Genomic DNA, 16,179 nt, shown 5'->3' with positions numbered 1-16,179 from the left:
TTTGCCATCAACATCACGTGAGACCCGGGACACTACTATTACAGACGGTCCAGAGAGGAACTAGTTTGATACCCATCATGTCAGTTGCAGACTTTACGAATCGGCAAATTCAAGACAATCACATCTCAAAGATTATATTATCTGGCGTTCTCCATTATTGACGCCCGGCACAAAGTACAAATCTTTTGTGACCAAGGTGTCTGTCTCAATGTGTATGTATATTTGTACCAATGATTGGTCCCCTCCGCCTCAAATCCAGATTGTTTATCATTCATCATGCCTGTTGTTCCACAGTGGTCTGTATTGAATCCGCTCTTTTGCCAAAACTTTCTTTCTCTATCGCCGCCGCCATGATCTTGTTTCCGCTTATTATCGAGGTCGTGCAGATAACAATGTTCAATCGAGCTGTAATCGGAGACGGTAAAAGGTTAGCCAAGCTGAAAATACCAGTACAGTTAAGCAATGGGGTCGATTTTCATACCTTCTTCCTTCTTTGCAATAAATCGCAAGGCTGCGATCTCCGTAAAAGTTATGCCACCTACGAGAACCACAAATACGGTACGCTTCTCTGCGCTCCCAGACAGCAGTGCACGCGCCTTGACCGCTTTATCCTCGCCCTTTTGCACCTCGTCAAAGGTAGGCCCTCTGGCGTGCTTGACAGCATCATCGAAGCCCTTCCATCCTTGAGCACCGACGACACCAGCGGCGGCAGGCACCGCACCACTGCCGCCCTTTGTAATGGAAAGCAGGTATTGCTTCTGTAGTATACACTGCACCAGTCGAATCGAAAGCGGAGCATATCCACAGTAGGTGTACGCGATATCGGTCGGATCGTTGTCGTTCACTTCCTCGACGTTGAGGCGGAGCTGCTTCCGAAGGTAGGTGTAGTTAGTTTTGATGCCTGTCGCACCGTGACTTGCTCCTGTCATGGGAATCATTTGCGCAAGAGGCGATGTTCGGGAAAGGAAAAGCTGCAATTTCTCGAGATTGTGTAACGTGAGCAGATGCTGGTAACCATAGCCTTCTAGCACCAGCCTCTTGAGGAATTCAAAGTCCTTTACGAGAATCCCTCCCGACAGACATGAATGTATGCAAAGTAACCTAAGGACTTTGGGGAGCGGGGTGTCGCACGCGATGAGTTCTTCAATTGCTTCGAGCGATGGTTCGAAGCCATAAGCGAGGTTCTGCTCGACTTCAAGAAGCTTCCGAAACAGGTCGGTGCGCGCATGACTGATTATTTCCTCTGCTAGGCCTGTATGTATCTTTAGGCTCGCCTGCTCTGCTTGGTAACCCGGCAGCTTCTGGACAAAAGACTTTAGTTCAGCGGTTGTTTTGGTCGCGTGTCTACTATCGTAATCGCTCTGTAGGCGACGGGCTATTTTGTTCAGGAGAGGGCCAACTGTAGCAAAGTTTGCGTTCCTCAATTGGTCAAAGAGCTTATCTGACGAATCAAGCTGAATCTTTCGTTTCCTCCCCGTCGAGTTGGCGGTTGGATTAGTCGAGTTGTTTTGTGCCGCTGACTGCGGTGGTACACCGACAACAGTCGAGTCCACTTCTGCCTGATTGTGCTGGATCTCAAAGACCTCGTCAATCAACCCCTCATACGTCAACTGGGTAAGTAGCGGAGTCACGGGGTCGACTTCTCGGTCGATTATGATAACGCTTTCCATTGTCGTACTGGGATTGAGCCCGATCTTGTCGCTAACATCCTCACCTGCCAAGAGCTCCTGGCGCATCCGCGATAGCATCTCGGCCACACGTCTGGCGTTGTCACCCTTGCCGATTATGCGTGGGAACAGGCCATGTCGCTGTTGAACGCCCATCAAAGCACGCGCGAGCAAGTAATTCGGCGTGGGATCGTTGGCCAGGAAAAGGTCTCTGAATGAGTCTTCGAGCTCCAGGGATAGCACATCCCGTTCGAGCGGGAAAAAGTATAACGGAAGCTCCGAAATGTTCACATCTCCGAGTACCCCGGCCTCTTCCAGTAGCTTATCAGACATGGTGGTCCGCCGGGGGACCCAAAAGACGTGGAATTCATGTCCAGTCTGGCTTTCGCGGTGCAGTCGTCGGATCTCATCTGTTGCAATTTTGGCGTCAGTGTGATATACCCAGAGGGTGCGGATGTCCACGTGCTCAGCATGTGCCGCGCTGTGCATCAATTGAGGCTATTACAATCACATAAGCCATGAAGATACCATAGATTTTGAGGTTTGCGCAACGCTAGGGGATAACCTCTCGATCAAAGGCAAAAATCAGTGAATGGGAGACTGACCTGCAATTTCCTGTGCATTACGGGCGCATTCGCCCCTCGCGATGAAAACGACATTTCGCTGGCTGGTGCTGGCGTTTTTACTTTCCAAGAAGAAGAATTTGTCGACGCCGTAGTCTTGCAAGGTAGAGACCTTGACGATGAGGCCAATAGGGCCGGCGAGGCTCTTTTCAATCACGAGATTTTTCTTGCCGCGGACCTGGGAGCTCCGAGTCATCAGTCGATCGGGTCGCGAACTGCAAAGAGTGCTTGAATCTGCGGATATGGATCGGCGCGGGAAGTAAACTCACTCCTTCCAGCAGGTAGAGCAGGTCTTTACGAGCCTTGTCTCTGACCTGGTCGGTGTCAAATGGAACATGAGGAGCCATGACGAGCCCTCCATGCGGTACGGGGCCGAGGGCGGCAGGCGATTCCTACCGACAAATTAATCGTTGGCGGACGTTTCGATTGGGAACTCGGAAGCTCCGTCTGGGGAGTTGACATCACTGCACGTGCTACGGCTCGCCGCCAAGGCCTGAGCGGGGACTGTAGTCCACCGACCACTACAGTAATTACCAGTTAGTTACAAGCACCACAGTGCAAAAGACCACCAGGCCCCATCACCTAAATGCCTCAGGCCAATTGCACAACCTGCCAAACGTTGCATTTAGCACTGTGAATTAAATAAACTTTGATGTGTTGCGAATGACTATATGGGTATTCTTCTGGGCTTTCATTTATCCATTTCAAACAATCATCCACCCCATCCAGCTTGTCACAGAGCATTTGCAGTGTCAAGGCCAGTTTCGCTAAATAACGCTTGGTGTCATTTATGCTTTCTTCAATTCTTGATCATAGGCGAAGTAACCCCTTCGCAACCCTTCAAGATTATTGTAGAACCCAACCCCATGCATGCAAAAGCCCTCGTCGTATAGTCGTTATAATCATTCTGAGCTGGTAGACAAACGACAACGCTTATGCGCCGCGTTAAAGACACGCTAGTCCAATGAGGTACCCCGATGTATGATAGTAAATCAACAGTAAGCGGAGTGGTCGACCATTTCGACCGATGCAGCAGGTAACACGCGACTAGTGATACCAGGGTCGCCCACCTCGGGCCATCTTGCCGCCAACCATGCTCTCAATCAGACGGTATTATCGTGGTAGTAGAAATCGATGTCTCTCGGGCGCGCCCTGTTGCTTCGCACGAACTCCTCATCCCCGGGCGGTCGCTCATTTTTGGTATTGCCCGTCAGCATCGACTGTAGGCTCATGCAAACGCTCTCCACATTCTGTACTGGCGACCATCCCTGTTGTCCCAGAAGGTCTAAACAGATGATGCCGTTGGAGTAGATATGCGGGTGAATGGGTATCGGGCGGTCCGGTAGCTTAGCAAAGACGACCTCGGGCGGCTCTGTAATGCCAAATCGTTAGCAAAACCGGTAGTGCAAGACCAAGTTCGGTTCTGAATTTCTGACAGATTCCCACACGACTATGCAATATTTTTGTTGTTGCGACCGGCACTAACCTATCGGATAAGATGAGCTGAATCTGAACTTCAGCCTGTACGTCTCGTTGGCATAAAGGGGGTTGTTGTCCAGAACTTTGATGTCTAATAACCACTCCTCGAAGTTGTCGGCACTGATGAGTAGAATACCAGGAGGTAAACTTTCTTTGATCTGCAGGGCGTGAAATTATGTATTAGGTTACGTGGACACGGCGCGTTCAATATGCGTAGCCCGGAAACTGGTACCAACCTTGATCAGCTCTTTACTCAACCGCTTGTTCGCAAAGCTGGCCGCCATTGCTCCCGTGTGGTCGGGTGGTCGCAGTAGCGACGCAGAATTCTGTACAAACCCGCCAGTTATACAGGATCAGGTGGGCAATCTATGGTGTTCGGAGATGATGCGCTTCCTGTCGGGGCGGGTAGTTGCTTGTGGGTTCGAGAGATTCGAAATGGCAAGCCGAGAGACACGCGTACACAGCGGACAATTATGTCGTGGTAGTGTGAGCCGGCAAAAAAAAAAATGACTAGCTCAAGACGTTTTGGATGGGCGATGGAGTATCTTGCAGTAAGAAACGTCTAACCCAGCTTCATTCAGTCGTAGCGCCAACAAATATTATTGACGGGCAAGACAGGGCAGTCTCTAACCAGCAAGACCAACTGCAAGCAGTGAATGGCGGTATTAGGCCACCAACAAACAATCCTAGAAGGCAAGTGCCTGAGCTAATATCTTGGCAATGGTTTTGTTGCTTCTTGTTATGTGCACGTCGGTCTGAGAAAACGCGCGGCACAGCGTCAAAGGCGCCAAAGAAACGGTCCCACCTCTTCCAAAGTATCAAACCAAATTAGATATGATCCAAGTTTGATGCCAAAAAAATAAGATGATTTGACAAGGCTTGATATGATAACTCGGCGATCGTCCTCGTATCGCGCGTCGGGCGTGCAGTGCTGTATTGCAGTGCAGGAAGGCAAGAATTGTTCGTCAAACCACGGTACCTGCCAATCCAGAATGACGTCTCCCGGTTCTTTACCCCGATCCACGTATGGCCCCGCGGTGGGGTCTTTGGTTGTCAGGGTCGTCGTTTTTGGTCGCATATACGCTATGCTTACCTACTCGTTGCTGGTGTGGGCGAGCTGAAACTGTTTCTCATCTTTGCGGATGATGGGTTTAAATTTCCAAATAATTTGACTCAGCAGGTAAAAGGATGAGACTCTTGGTATAAAAGGAAGCGGAGGGCATCTGACACTGCCACTGAGGCTGTGCTATGGAAGTAGGGCTCGCATGGGCTGCAAGCTGGTCAATACGGCACTTCAGCTAAGTAAGGTATACCTAGGTAGGTAGGTAGTATCAGGTTGAGGTATTACAGTACGAGGTAACTCCGTATGTAGCCATGTCGTGAGATGGGTTTACCCAGCTCAATATCACAGAGGCAAGCAAAACCCTTTCCCCCCTTGCACCCTGCCTGGTTTTCCATAGCGGGGAGCGAGATTGACCCCTCCACTCTCAAGCTGTTGTACTGCGGAGCTGCCGCGGTTCCTGGCGGACAGGGGCTGAGCTACTGTACTCTAGCGCGGGGCATCGGGCAACGTTGAATTGAGGGCCTCTTGCGCCTTTGAGAGCTGCCTTGCTTTCGGCTGCGCCAGGCTGCACTTATCACAACAGACAGTCAGTCAATCCAATCGTCTCCGTTCTTTACGCAATCAACGAAGCCTTGCGGCTACCTTTTTTATAATATAACCTAGAACTACTGTAGACTATGCTGATAGAATGATCAATCACGTGTCGCGCGCTTAGTGCTTCACCCAAACTTTTACCATCTAACTTATCTCCACTGCCTTACCTACAGAGAGGTGGCTGCCCAGCCGCATCCCACCCTAACTGACCCCCGGTCCAAGACGCAAAGACCAGACGTTACGCCAATCCCTGACTTGGGTTGGTTCAAGAACAGAGCCACCCCTCCACTTCCTCCAGGAATCTATTGTATCCTCGAATGCGACCCAATTCATCTGTGTGCCTTATTACCTACCTGTCTTGTTTTCATTACTTTACCAACGTCCGTGGGAGGTGCGGCACCCTAGGTATCTACCTGACCTACGTTGCCAAACTGCTGCCATATCACCCCTCACCCCATTTCCTGGAAGATAAGTCCACCAGACGCATTCATTCCACAGTCGCTGGCTCGCCGTAAGCAGCTACCCGCCGCACTTGTTCTGCGCCTGAAACACTGCTTATATTGATCCCCTCGCGAAAGATCAGAATTGGACGTTTCCCTCGCTGGTCTTCGGGCTTGGATTGCTTAAAGCGACACGCCCGGGATCAAAGGCTGCACTTTCGCATCCCTCGACCAACTCCAGACTGGTCAAGTTAGTTCCCCGGTAGCCGGTACATTCGCAACACCACAACCAGGCGACGCTCAACACAGTGCCTTCAACATGAGCTGTATGTATCCCTCGCAAGGTCTTACCTTGACCCTCTCTCGCTTCTTGTGGCCCAATTTCCTTTAAAAGCTTATTCACTGACCATTGTTGCGTTTTGGTAGTCTCTGGTATGCTCAACCGCCTGCATGGCCAGCCAGAGAGTTACGACAAGAAGTAAGCAACGCCCTTGGTCCACTGTGCGTGCTTGTGGCGCACTCTAACAAAGCATCTCCCATCGCTTCCATAGATCAAAATATCGATTCGGCAAAACCCTTGGAGCTGGCACATATGGCATCGTCAGAGAAGCGGAGGGACAGACCGGCAAGGTTGCCATCAAGATCATTCTGAAGAAGAATGTCAAGGGCAACGAACGCATGGTGTACGATGAGCTCGAAATGCTCCAGCGACTTCAGCATCCGCACATCGTCCGGTTCGTGGACTGGTTTGAGTCGAGAGTGAGTAATCTGGAGGCAGTCGCAAATCTCCCCTAAACAAAGGTATCAGTAACTGATGATACACCAATGTATCTGTTCCATAGGACAAGTACTACATTGTGACCGAACTGGCGACTGGAGGCGAGCTTTTCGACCGTATTTGCGAGCAGGGCAAGTTCACTGAAAAGGATGCCTCGCAAACTATCAAACAGGTTCTTGGTGCCGTAGACTACCTACACAGCAAGAACGTTGTCCACAGAGGTAAGCATCGGAAGAGGGCTTTGGCGGCAGGTGGCGCTATCAGGTGTGAACAGATTTGAAACTACCAGCTGGTAGTATACACGGTTGACTGACGGCGAGCCCTCGAATGACAGATCTCAAACCCGAGAACCTACTTTACCTGAGCAAAGCGCCCGATTCGGATCTGGTCCTGGCAGACTTTGGTATCGCCAAGATGCTAGACAGCAGGGACGAGGTCCTCACAACCATGGCTGGCTCCTTTGGGTATGCAGCTCCTGAGGTCATGATGAAGAAGGGACATGGAAAGCCAGTCGACATGTGGTCCATGGGTGTCATCACGTACACACTACTCTGCGGTTATTCTCCGTTCCGATCTGAGGGCCTTCAGGACCTTATCGAGGAATGCTCCAATGCACAGGTGACATTCCATGACAGGTATTGGCGAGACGTCAGCGAGGACGCAAAGAACTTTATCAGGTCTCTGCTACAGGCCAACCCAGACGATCGCGCGACCAGCGGTGTAAGTTCAGTCTTGTCTTCTACACTTTCCAGTGAATCACGGATGGCTAATTCGGAGTCACTATGCAGCAAGCTCTCCGACACCCGTGGCTCAGCGGTGAGAACGCAACGGACCACAACTTGCTGCCCGAAATCAAGTCCTTCATGGCAAAGGCCCGACTTCGACGTGGCATCGAGATGGTCAAGCTGGCGAACCGCATCCAGACGCTCAAGCTACAGGAAGAAGACCCTGACAACACAGACATGCCGGACGACGCGGTCGAGGCGGCAGACGATTCACAGGGCAATGCAGGATCATCTGGAGGCAGCGGACTGTTCAAGCCAGGGGAGAAGAAGACCATGTCAAAGGCGGTGAAGGGCGCAATCTTCCGCGAGGTGGTGCTGGCCAAAGTCAGGGAGATGAAGACGCAAGAGGAGACGCTCAAGGTGGCGGAGGAGGTAGAGAAGGAGGCTCGCAGGAAGAGCTTCACTGGCTCATGAATGAGGAGCGCTCAGGTTGCTCTTCAACGCCGTCTCTTTTAATGCAGCCTTCTTTCTTTGCCATTTTGCCTTTCTTGACTACATTGCCGTTTTCGGTGGGTTCTTTGCCTCGTTTGGGCTTGTTTTTTGCTTAATTTGGGTGGTCACTGGATTGAATGACAGTTTGCAGCATGGTAGTCGAGATCCGTCCTCGCAAAGAGACACGGATTGAAGTGTCATAGGGGGGGATATGTGATAGGATACCTGCGCCATCTTTTAGCGATATTTCAGTATTTCAAAGTTACCAATTGTTTTGTATCTTCATGCTTCTCCAACTCGAGCGAACATACTTGCCAACAGCAAACGGGGGGGCTTGATTGTGGCAAAATCGGTGGTTCAATTTGTTGTTTTCCGGCCATGGAACCACTTGAGGGCGGGAATGCGATTGTGCTTGATGTTGGTTGTTCAATGCGACGGTTTGCACATATCCGCAAATAAAGCATAAAAGATGAATCAATTGTGCAAAAGCTAGTTTCTCTTCTCAAAAGGAAGCATGGGATTTTTATACATTAAACGATGAGATGCGCATAAGATGTGCGATCGGCTATTAAACGTTAAAAAACAAAGGCGACATTCAAGCTCGCATGAACATCCAATCTGGAAAACCCCCGGCGCCAAAACAAGCACAGCCCTTTCATCCTTTCCGAGTCCTTGGTAATTCGGGTAGGGCGTCGTACACAGCCGCGCGCAACCAACCACAAACCCCCGATCTGGGCGCGCAGACGGCCCCAATCCAACGACCTGGTTGCTTTGGCCAAGTTACCGTACCCGGTCGTCGATCATGGGCGGCTTTTTCTCGGGGGGTGTGCTTTGGTGAATTTGGTGTGAGGAGAATAGCAACAACTAAAAAAAAAAAACCCCTGATTTTTTTGCTTGGACAAACATCATTGCTCATCTCGATGCAATACGAAATTTTGAGTACTCGAAAGATGGAAAACGGGGAATAAAATAACGACAACAGGGAAGAACTCAAGAACACATGGGGGATAACAGCCCACTGCTTAACTCGAAGCCATTTTTTTCTTGCTTTCCTTATTTTTCCCGCATTTATCGGATTTGTTCTCGGCAACGGCGAGATTGGCGAAAAGAGGAGGTGTTCGTCGGCTCGGCTGGGCACAGCCACCACCGTGGGGTTTCCTTGATATTTGTTTGACAGCTTGAAGGTTCGCGAAGGGGGGCGTGTGGGTTCTAAAACAACAGGCATGTTCTTCTCTTCTGTATTCTGGAAATTAAGAGTTTATGCAGTTCAAAATTGTCAGATAATTGTAATCTTGATCAACGGCACTTACAATGTATATGTGCGCGACTGTGCGCTGTTATAGGTGGACGAAGCGAGCGGCCCGAAAAAGGTGCACATTGTCCGAGTTATTTTTGGTCCTGTCATTGTGTCTTGGCTGTATCGATGTTGATGCCATGGCGATTGTTTGATGACCTTCATTTTGATGTTGGCGGTGGCAAGTACACATGTGGACTCACTTCGTGCTCATCTCAAATCTCCGCCGGGTTTGGGAGGCATGATAAGTTTTAACCATGGGACACAGTTATGCACAGAAGTACGAGATGATTTGGATTTGTTATGCTGTTGTTCAGAGCAATTACATTTACTGTTACTTTTATACTAAGACTACCAGAGTGCAACCATAATCGATGCGCCGGACTTTTTGTAACAAGGGTGTTTGTACACGTTCCAAACATAAAACATGAAAGAAAATGCACGTGTGTGCAGTATTTGTATAGTGTGTAGTGCGTGGTAGACGCTGACAAAGGAAATGGAAACTCAAAAAGGAAAACATGATGGTATCAAATCGTCCAAATTGAACAGGGTCGTCAAGCCTTGTTCGTCTCTAGTAAGTCATTGCAAGATGCTGCCGTATGGATTTCAAGGTATGTGAGATCTGTATGTGTGACATATGTGGGTATATAAAGGAAATACTTTTGCTTTTGTTTTTTTGGTTGGATTATGTGGATGGTCGGTTTTCATGACAGTTCGGCCAGGACATCGTTGCAGAGCCTTTCGTAGCGCGAAGCGTCAAACCTCTTGCGTTGCCATCCGTTCTGGCGGAGTTTTTCGATGCGCGCCTGGCGATCGAGCACGCGGAGCTCCTCACTGGCAACTGATGCGTTAGGGTTGGAAACGATGGCGGCGATGAGATCCTCCTTGCGCATCTGTCCAGTGGATTCGCCCAGAAGGGCGTCGACGTCGGAACGGTGGGCTTGTAGTTGATACTTGAGTGACAGCAGCGTATCACAGTAGCGATAGACCGATTGAGATGCTCTGTGCGAGTCCTCGTCGAACTGGTCAAAGCCGTTTTGGCTCGAAATAGAGTGGCGCATGCTCGACCGCCGCGGCATCGGTGCGTGAAGGTCAGGACTACATGCTGATGCAGACTCGGGGCTGGCAGGGCGTTTCGGCGGCTCAGGAAGAGGAGATCTGAGGATGGGAGAGGCAAAGTAGGCGTCCTCAAAGCCCAATGTCGGCGAGTCGGGACGGATGATGGGCTCAGTGGGGAAAGCAAACTTCTCCTCCTTCGGCAACTGGAAGGAGACCGTCTTCTTGGCCTTGCGCTGGACCGGAGTAGAATCGGTAGATCTTGAAAGCAAATCGTCATAAGAGCAAATAGAGTTGGTGGGCGAGGCCGTGGACGGTGTAGACCAGGTTCCCGAGCTGATGGACCCTGAAGGCGAGTGGAAGCCACTCCCACTGAAACCAGTGGATGCCCGCGAGCTGCTCCGCGACAGAGAAACTGCGGCAGCCTCAGCAGCTTTGATCAGGGCCGCGGCCTCGTCGTAATGCGTGCGAGCTTGGGTCAGAAGGTGAGCTCTCGCAGGAGCGGTGGCTGGATACGGCCTCGCGCACATCTCGAACGAGTTGGCGGCGTAGAAGTGCAAGTAGATCAAATGCGCCGGCTCAACAGAAGACTGGACTGGTGTAAGCGGAGTGAAAAGAAGAAAGAGAAAAAAAAGAAGAAAAAAACACGGGTAGTTGACTGACTACTTTGGATAGTCAGTGTGGCTCTACTTACAGTTTCTTTGAGGTTTTCCAAGATTTCGGTGCAGCGTGCCGAGCAGGCACGGAACCTTTTGCTCATATGATGACGCTTGATCTCAGTCATCGTCCTCCTCCATTCCGCTGGAGTGTATGGCAAATTAGGGAGCAGAGCTAGCATGGGAGATGATGCACGGTGTATCGCTCTAGAAGCTCTTACAGGGATCGCCAAGGATCCCAAGCTGGCGTGTCGTGCGTGCCGCGCAGGGCGAGTTGATGCGGATATGCTGTGTGTGGGCAACTCGGCTATGCTGGCGCGGTGGCTTGCTGCTGGAGGAGATCCCGTAACTGCGGGAAGACGAAGAGGAATTAAACCAGCCATGTTTTTTGGCCTATTAGCGGAATTGGTGGGTGGTGGTGGATGGATGGGTATTTTAAGACTCCGACAATAGCGTTCGGTGATGGCGGGGACAAGTCAATAAGGCTTCCCAAGTCCCCGAAACCGCGAAAGTTGGAGTCCGGTGCTCGGCAGAATCGAGATGGGACGGGTCAACTGATATCGAAACTGTCAAGAGGTTGCATGCGATCCCATGGCCAGGTATGAGCGTGCGTGCCGGATTAGTCGGAAGCCGTCGAGGTTTCCACCAAGTAATTTATCGGACGAACAATGCGAATGGTGTTTGGTTGGCGGCTTCTTGTCGGTTGACAAGGACTTTTTTGGGTTGCGGAGAGCTCAGGAAGAGGAGTTTAAAAAATAAAGAGCCCAAAAACAGAAAGCAAGCTAATTATATGTAAAAAAAAACAAGCTTTGTAATGTTGAGCTTTTATAGCAAAGTTGTTTGAGCAAGGCTTGCTAGTGGTGAATGATGATGATGATGATGATGATGATGATGATGATGATATTAAAGAGCGTTTGTTTTGGTGAAGGAGTCGAGGCAGACAAGCCGTGTATATACCGTAGGCCAAAGGTATGACGACAAAGCCAAGCAAAGACAGCGCTTTAAAGCAGACGAATGAACCAGAGGAAATCTGGTCTAGGTTGGCGAGAGCGTGGCGAGAGGCTGTGTAAGAGATATAATCCAGGGCGGATAGTAGTGAGGTCGAGGTGGTGTGTGCCCTTGGGCTGGTTGGTACTTTTGGGTAGGGCGCGCGAGCGATTCAGATTCAGGTCGACCATGGACAAGCTTAGGTAGGCATAAAATGGCAATCAATCAATCAATGAGAGCCAGACTAACTTTAGCATCCAAGTTTAATAAGATAAAACAACAACAGAAATGCAGCGCAGTGCATAGGGAAAGGAGTCGGGAACTTTTAGGGAACAAATTAAAGAGGGAAAAGAGACGGCGGCACACGCTTGTGTGCTGTGCTCTCCTTCCCTGGGTACTCCTACGCGTTGCAATCCGGGAGTCCCACCCCCCACCCCCCGAAGCAACCCTCCCTGGCGTGGCGTGCAAACTATGGAGGCCGAGAGGACCCATACACGCCCCCCATCCCACCACAATCCCAGAAAGCTGCCAGCATGGTCTTCAAATTTCCGACTGCTCGAATTTGACTACCAGACCAAGCAGCAACAGATGCACCTGAGAAGCGGGTGGGAGAACTGGGGGACCATGGCGAGAGACATGGAGATACGAATACCGTAGCCGATTCTATCCCTTGCGAAGACGGTCGAGGGGGTCCTCCAGGAAGAGCTCTACTCTTTGACTGGGAATTGCAAAGTATGCTTGTGCAACCGTTACGTAGGTGTACGCACTGTTGCCGCCGAAAAAAAGACCGTTGTAGGGATATTGAGATATTTCTGAAGCTGGTTTTTTTCTCTTTTGTGGAGTTTTGTGTTTTGCTTCTTGTGTGCACGGCTTCTTTAGCAGGCTGGATTATACAGGTATGATGCACAAAGAAGGGGACTCCTACGAAGTACCTACCTCTCTAGTGAATGAGGGACGAAAAAAATAGGAGAAGGTTGCGCCAGTGGGAAATTGGAGAACAAGCGGTTAGTGCCTTCCGCCGTCCGCGACGTGGGTTCCACGATAGCCCTGGTTGAAAGGTGCCTTGGGTACCTGCCGCAGTGGCTGAATTGGCAGCAGACTGTACCTTGTGTGGTACCTACCTACTGAAGGGGACGTCGCTAGCAGCCTCCCCAGCCCAGGGATGACACTTTGACGCTGCGCAGGGATCTCTTTTTTTTTTTTTTTTTTGTTTTTTCGACAAGGGACATGGACAAGGGCAAAATGATGATGGGTCCAAGATTGAGACTATAGAGGCCCGTGCCCTGGTCCGGTAAAGTTTTTGGTATGTTTGAAGTATGGGAACTGGGTGGCATTGCATTTGGGCTCTTTAAAAATATTCCACCAGAATTGCTGCCTTGGTTCAGATTATTACGTGAAAGTTTCTACAATGCGAGCGAAAACATAGCCCCACCCTTCAACCATGAAACTATACGCCATTTGCTTCTCTATCAAGTGGCCCAGATCTCGTCGCGATTGTCTGTTCGTCCCTGGTGATGAGGTCGAGGTCTTGAAACGACTTCGTGGCTGGTCAGCCTTGCCTGTATGCAGATGCAGCAGGGAGCATCAGTCCCTTCCATTAGGCCTCTCAATCCAGAATCTTGATCAAACAAGTGCACGGATCCCGGTGCCCCGGATTAGTTAGATCATTATCGCCCCTTCGTGTACTACTGACTATTACTGATGTAGGTAGGTACTTCGTAGTTCGTACTTGCAGTAAGTCCTGAAGGAAGGTCTCTCTTTTTCCACTGGCGTTTCCTGTTTGGGTAGGGCCCAGACATTTTTTTTTCTCTTCAACCCTTCGGCCTCCACCCCCGGCAACGTCACGTAATCTTTTTGTTTGTTGTTTCGTAGCAACGTCTGTGATAGGAATCGGTGTTCATCCCAGCACTTGATTGTTTTCAGATATAGGAGCACTGAAAACGACCTGTCACAGCCGACGAACGACAATTTCACGCCCAACGTTGGACGAGACCATAGTTGTCTTAAAAGAGGAACTAATACAGGTTAATCCGCTGTCATTCGCCAGGTGCGGCTGTGGACCCTGATGGTAGTTTCTTTTTGCTGTCTTAAACCCGCCAAATATGACCAACTTCAAGGATGTCAAGTGACATCGCTCATAACGATTGCGAAGGTCGCTTCTGGGCATGTCCATATTTCTCCGTGCAACCCTCACTGTTGCTAGGTACGAAGTATATTATGTTTGCGTATTCGTTGCAAGGGACAAAAAGAAAAAAAAACGTCTGAGGGGAACAGAACCCCGGCCCAATCACCAATCACCAATTGCCAAGGCTTTGTTTGTTGCCTTGCCAAAATGGCGTGCATGCAGCTTTAGGTACGGTACCGAACTTCGGCGAGGTCTTTGAGAGTAATGGTTAGGGTCGGCCTGCAGTAGCCGTACAATTAGTACATAACTATATAGTTGACGCAAAGACGAATTTATACCCAGGCCATCCTTGGGGGCGGCTATTACGAAGTACTACAACATTTGGCGTTGCATTATTGACGTTTGTTGCCATTTGACCACGTTACTAATACCACGTATCATGTACATAAGAGTTGCAGTAGCCGACCACGTGCAGAACCGCGAGCTGGAGAATGATCGCCGCCGTGATGAGCTATTCTTCAGCAGGCCGGCTGGGAACCCAGTCTTACTAACGACTTATGGCCCCGAGTGCTAATTAATGAGCTTTGAAGCACTTTGAACCTCTGGGACCAAAGTCTGTCTATCGTCACCCGGTAAGATGTGCTTGATGTGCTGTTGCGCGCACAACAATAATATGTCAAACAGCGAGTAGAATTCGGCCGAATCCGAATGAGTTTCCATGGGACAATGCACATGTGGAATCCTGGATCCCCTCTTGATCCCCTGCAGCAGATGGCATGCATGCATCATCGTGGCATTAGGTACCTGGGTATGTAAGAAAGGTGTTATCCGACTTGACCCTGCAGAGACGCTGTTATCATTGATTGTCTCGGTCCACCATGCCGAAAAGGAGGCTCGTGCTGTGTGCTCTGACCACTGTGGACTGGAACCGTTAAGCCAATGATCGACGGGCCAAATACCGAAACATGGAACAGCCAAGCAACGGAGGAGGGACGAGACGACCAAAATGTTACATTCGCAAGGGCATTTGTTTTTCTCTCTTCCCTTACCTGGTTGATATTCCGGTACTTTGAGCTCTCAACCACAACTGTGACGAGTTTGGATTCAGGTTCTCGGAGAGGATCGGCTTGTCTGGACCTCTGAGGATCAAGAAGAAAAAAGAACCAACCCCGCCTTCATTTCATTTCACATATTCTTCTTTTTTGTTTTTCTTCTGTCATACTCGTGACCGCGTTCGAGCCCTTTTTCGACTCTTGGAAAATTTGACGTGTTCGCTGCCTGCGGGGTAAAATACCACCCACAAGCTGGCTGCAAGCAGCCCGGACTTGTAAAGTTTGGTTCACTGCAACTTTGCACGCGCAACGCGCATCGCTTATGTACGCACAGAGCAAAAAACACCACTAGAACTAGTAGTCGCTGCAGAAAGTGAGGAGAGAAACATTGTTTTTGGTGATAGGGGAATCAATCCGTGGTAGAAGCAAAGGAGGTAAAGGGAAGTGACTGCCATATTGAGCATAGCATTTACCAAACAGCCATGATAGACTGGAATAACTAACTGTAAGCGAGCGGGACTGCTACGGTCGGTCTTCACCAGTGGGTCTTTTGGCACACGGGTTTTTTGCGCTTTTCAGGGTATCCTGGAGTGGATTCACAATCCTTCTCGCTGGGTATTGACCACAGCAACGGCGTAACGCTGCATTGGACAATATTATAAGGTACGAAGAAAAGCTAAGCTACCACCCTACTCCGTAGTACTTGGGTGAGTAATATTAGTACGCAGTACGAAAGTAGTAGGTAGGTACATACCTACCTAGGTAAGGTACCTACATACGGAGTAGTTTACCGGTAATGTCAATCAACATGCAAGCTGCAGGTGCATCATGCAACCTTTTGCTTTTCTGCAGGTACCAATGCACCAAATAACCTGCCTACTATCATAGTTTTAGACAGACCTAAGGTAAGCCAAGATGAGGGTCCAATCTGTCAGAACTGGTTGGTGGCGTTTCGGGAAGCCGATGCGCGACGCTAAATAATCAGAAATCTTAGTTACAGTACCAAGTAATCGAGGTAGATGCTTCGGATTTACGCTGCGAGCTGCTATTACATGACATAAAAAAAAACTCGGGGGCGGCGTCGCCATCGTTTCACCAACACGTACATCCTCTTCTCCCTCTGGGTCAGAATAAGAGGCGCTGGGCGC

The 16,179-nt window shown here is 49.9% G+C and overlaps 6 protein-coding genes across 6 annotated transcripts; 2 read left to right on the top strand and 4 right to left on the bottom strand.

The window, feature by feature from the left end:
• Positions 1–274: 274 nt before the first annotated feature.
• On the bottom strand, positions 275–2,637 carry MGG_09914 (vacuolar protein sorting-associated protein 33A; the record flags this gene model as incomplete). The annotated part of the gene is made up of 4 exons (XM_003709964.1): positions 275–405; positions 482–2,077; positions 2,273–2,468; positions 2,560–2,637. The coding sequence occupies 4 exons, from the start codon at positions 2,635–2,637 to the stop codon at positions 275–277; spliced, it is 2,001 nt and encodes a 666-aa protein (XP_003710012.1).
• A 242-nt stretch (positions 2,638–2,879) lies between these two features.
• Positions 2,880–4,938, bottom strand: MGG_09913 (ubiquitin-conjugating enzyme). Its single transcript, XM_003709963.1, has 3 exons — positions 4,006–4,938; positions 3,777–3,927; positions 2,880–3,662 (listed from the first exon to the last, which is right to left on the bottom strand). Exons 1-3 carry the CDS (start codon positions 4,051–4,053, stop codon positions 3,394–3,396), a joined length of 468 nt encoding a protein of 155 aa, XP_003710011.1. The 5' UTR covers positions 4,054–4,938; the 3' UTR covers positions 2,880–3,393.
• A 437-nt stretch (positions 4,939–5,375) lies between these two features.
• Positions 5,376–8,217, top strand: MGG_09912 (CAMK/CAMK1 protein kinase). The gene is made up of 7 exons (XM_003709962.1): positions 5,376–5,937; positions 6,005–6,192; positions 6,293–6,344; positions 6,418–6,625; positions 6,709–6,865; positions 6,979–7,364; positions 7,433–8,217. The coding sequence occupies exons 2-7, from the start codon at positions 6,186–6,188 to the stop codon at positions 7,841–7,843; spliced, it is 1,221 nt and encodes a 406-aa protein (XP_003710010.1). The 5' UTR covers positions 5,376–5,937; positions 6,005–6,185; the 3' UTR covers positions 7,844–8,217.
• A 585-nt stretch (positions 8,218–8,802) lies between these two features.
• MGG_16292 (uncharacterized protein) lies at positions 8,803–9,266 on the bottom strand (the record flags this gene model as incomplete). The annotated part of the gene is made up of 2 exons (XM_003709961.1): positions 8,803–9,097; positions 9,172–9,266. The coding sequence occupies 2 exons, from the start codon at positions 9,264–9,266 to the stop codon at positions 8,884–8,886; spliced, it is 309 nt and encodes a 102-aa protein (XP_003710009.1). The 3' UTR covers positions 8,803–8,883.
• A 161-nt stretch (positions 9,267–9,427) lies between these two features.
• Positions 9,428–11,755, bottom strand: MGG_09910 (uncharacterized protein). Its single transcript, XM_003709960.1, has 2 exons — positions 10,906–11,755; positions 9,428–10,801 (listed from the first exon to the last, which is right to left on the bottom strand). The coding sequence occupies exons 1-2, from the start codon at positions 11,248–11,250 to the stop codon at positions 9,860–9,862; spliced, it is 1,287 nt and encodes a 428-aa protein (XP_003710008.1). The 5' UTR covers positions 11,251–11,755; the 3' UTR covers positions 9,428–9,859.
• A 1,540-nt stretch (positions 11,756–13,295) lies between these two features.
• MGG_16291 (uncharacterized protein) lies at positions 13,296–13,920 on the top strand (the record flags this gene model as incomplete). Its single annotated transcript, XM_003709959.1, has 2 exons — positions 13,296–13,441; positions 13,809–13,920. The coding sequence occupies 2 exons, from the start codon at positions 13,296–13,298 to the stop codon at positions 13,918–13,920; spliced, it is 258 nt and encodes an 85-aa protein (XP_003710007.1).
• Between the last annotated feature and the right edge of the window lie 2,259 nt (positions 13,921–16,179).

This window comes from Pyricularia oryzae, chromosome 1 (assembly GCF_000002495.2).
Source record: "Pyricularia oryzae 70-15 chromosome 1, whole genome shotgun sequence".
Lineage (NCBI taxonomy): Eukaryota > Fungi > Ascomycota > Sordariomycetes > Magnaporthales > Pyriculariaceae > Pyricularia > Pyricularia oryzae.
This window is presented reverse-complemented; position numbering and strand designations above follow the sequence as displayed.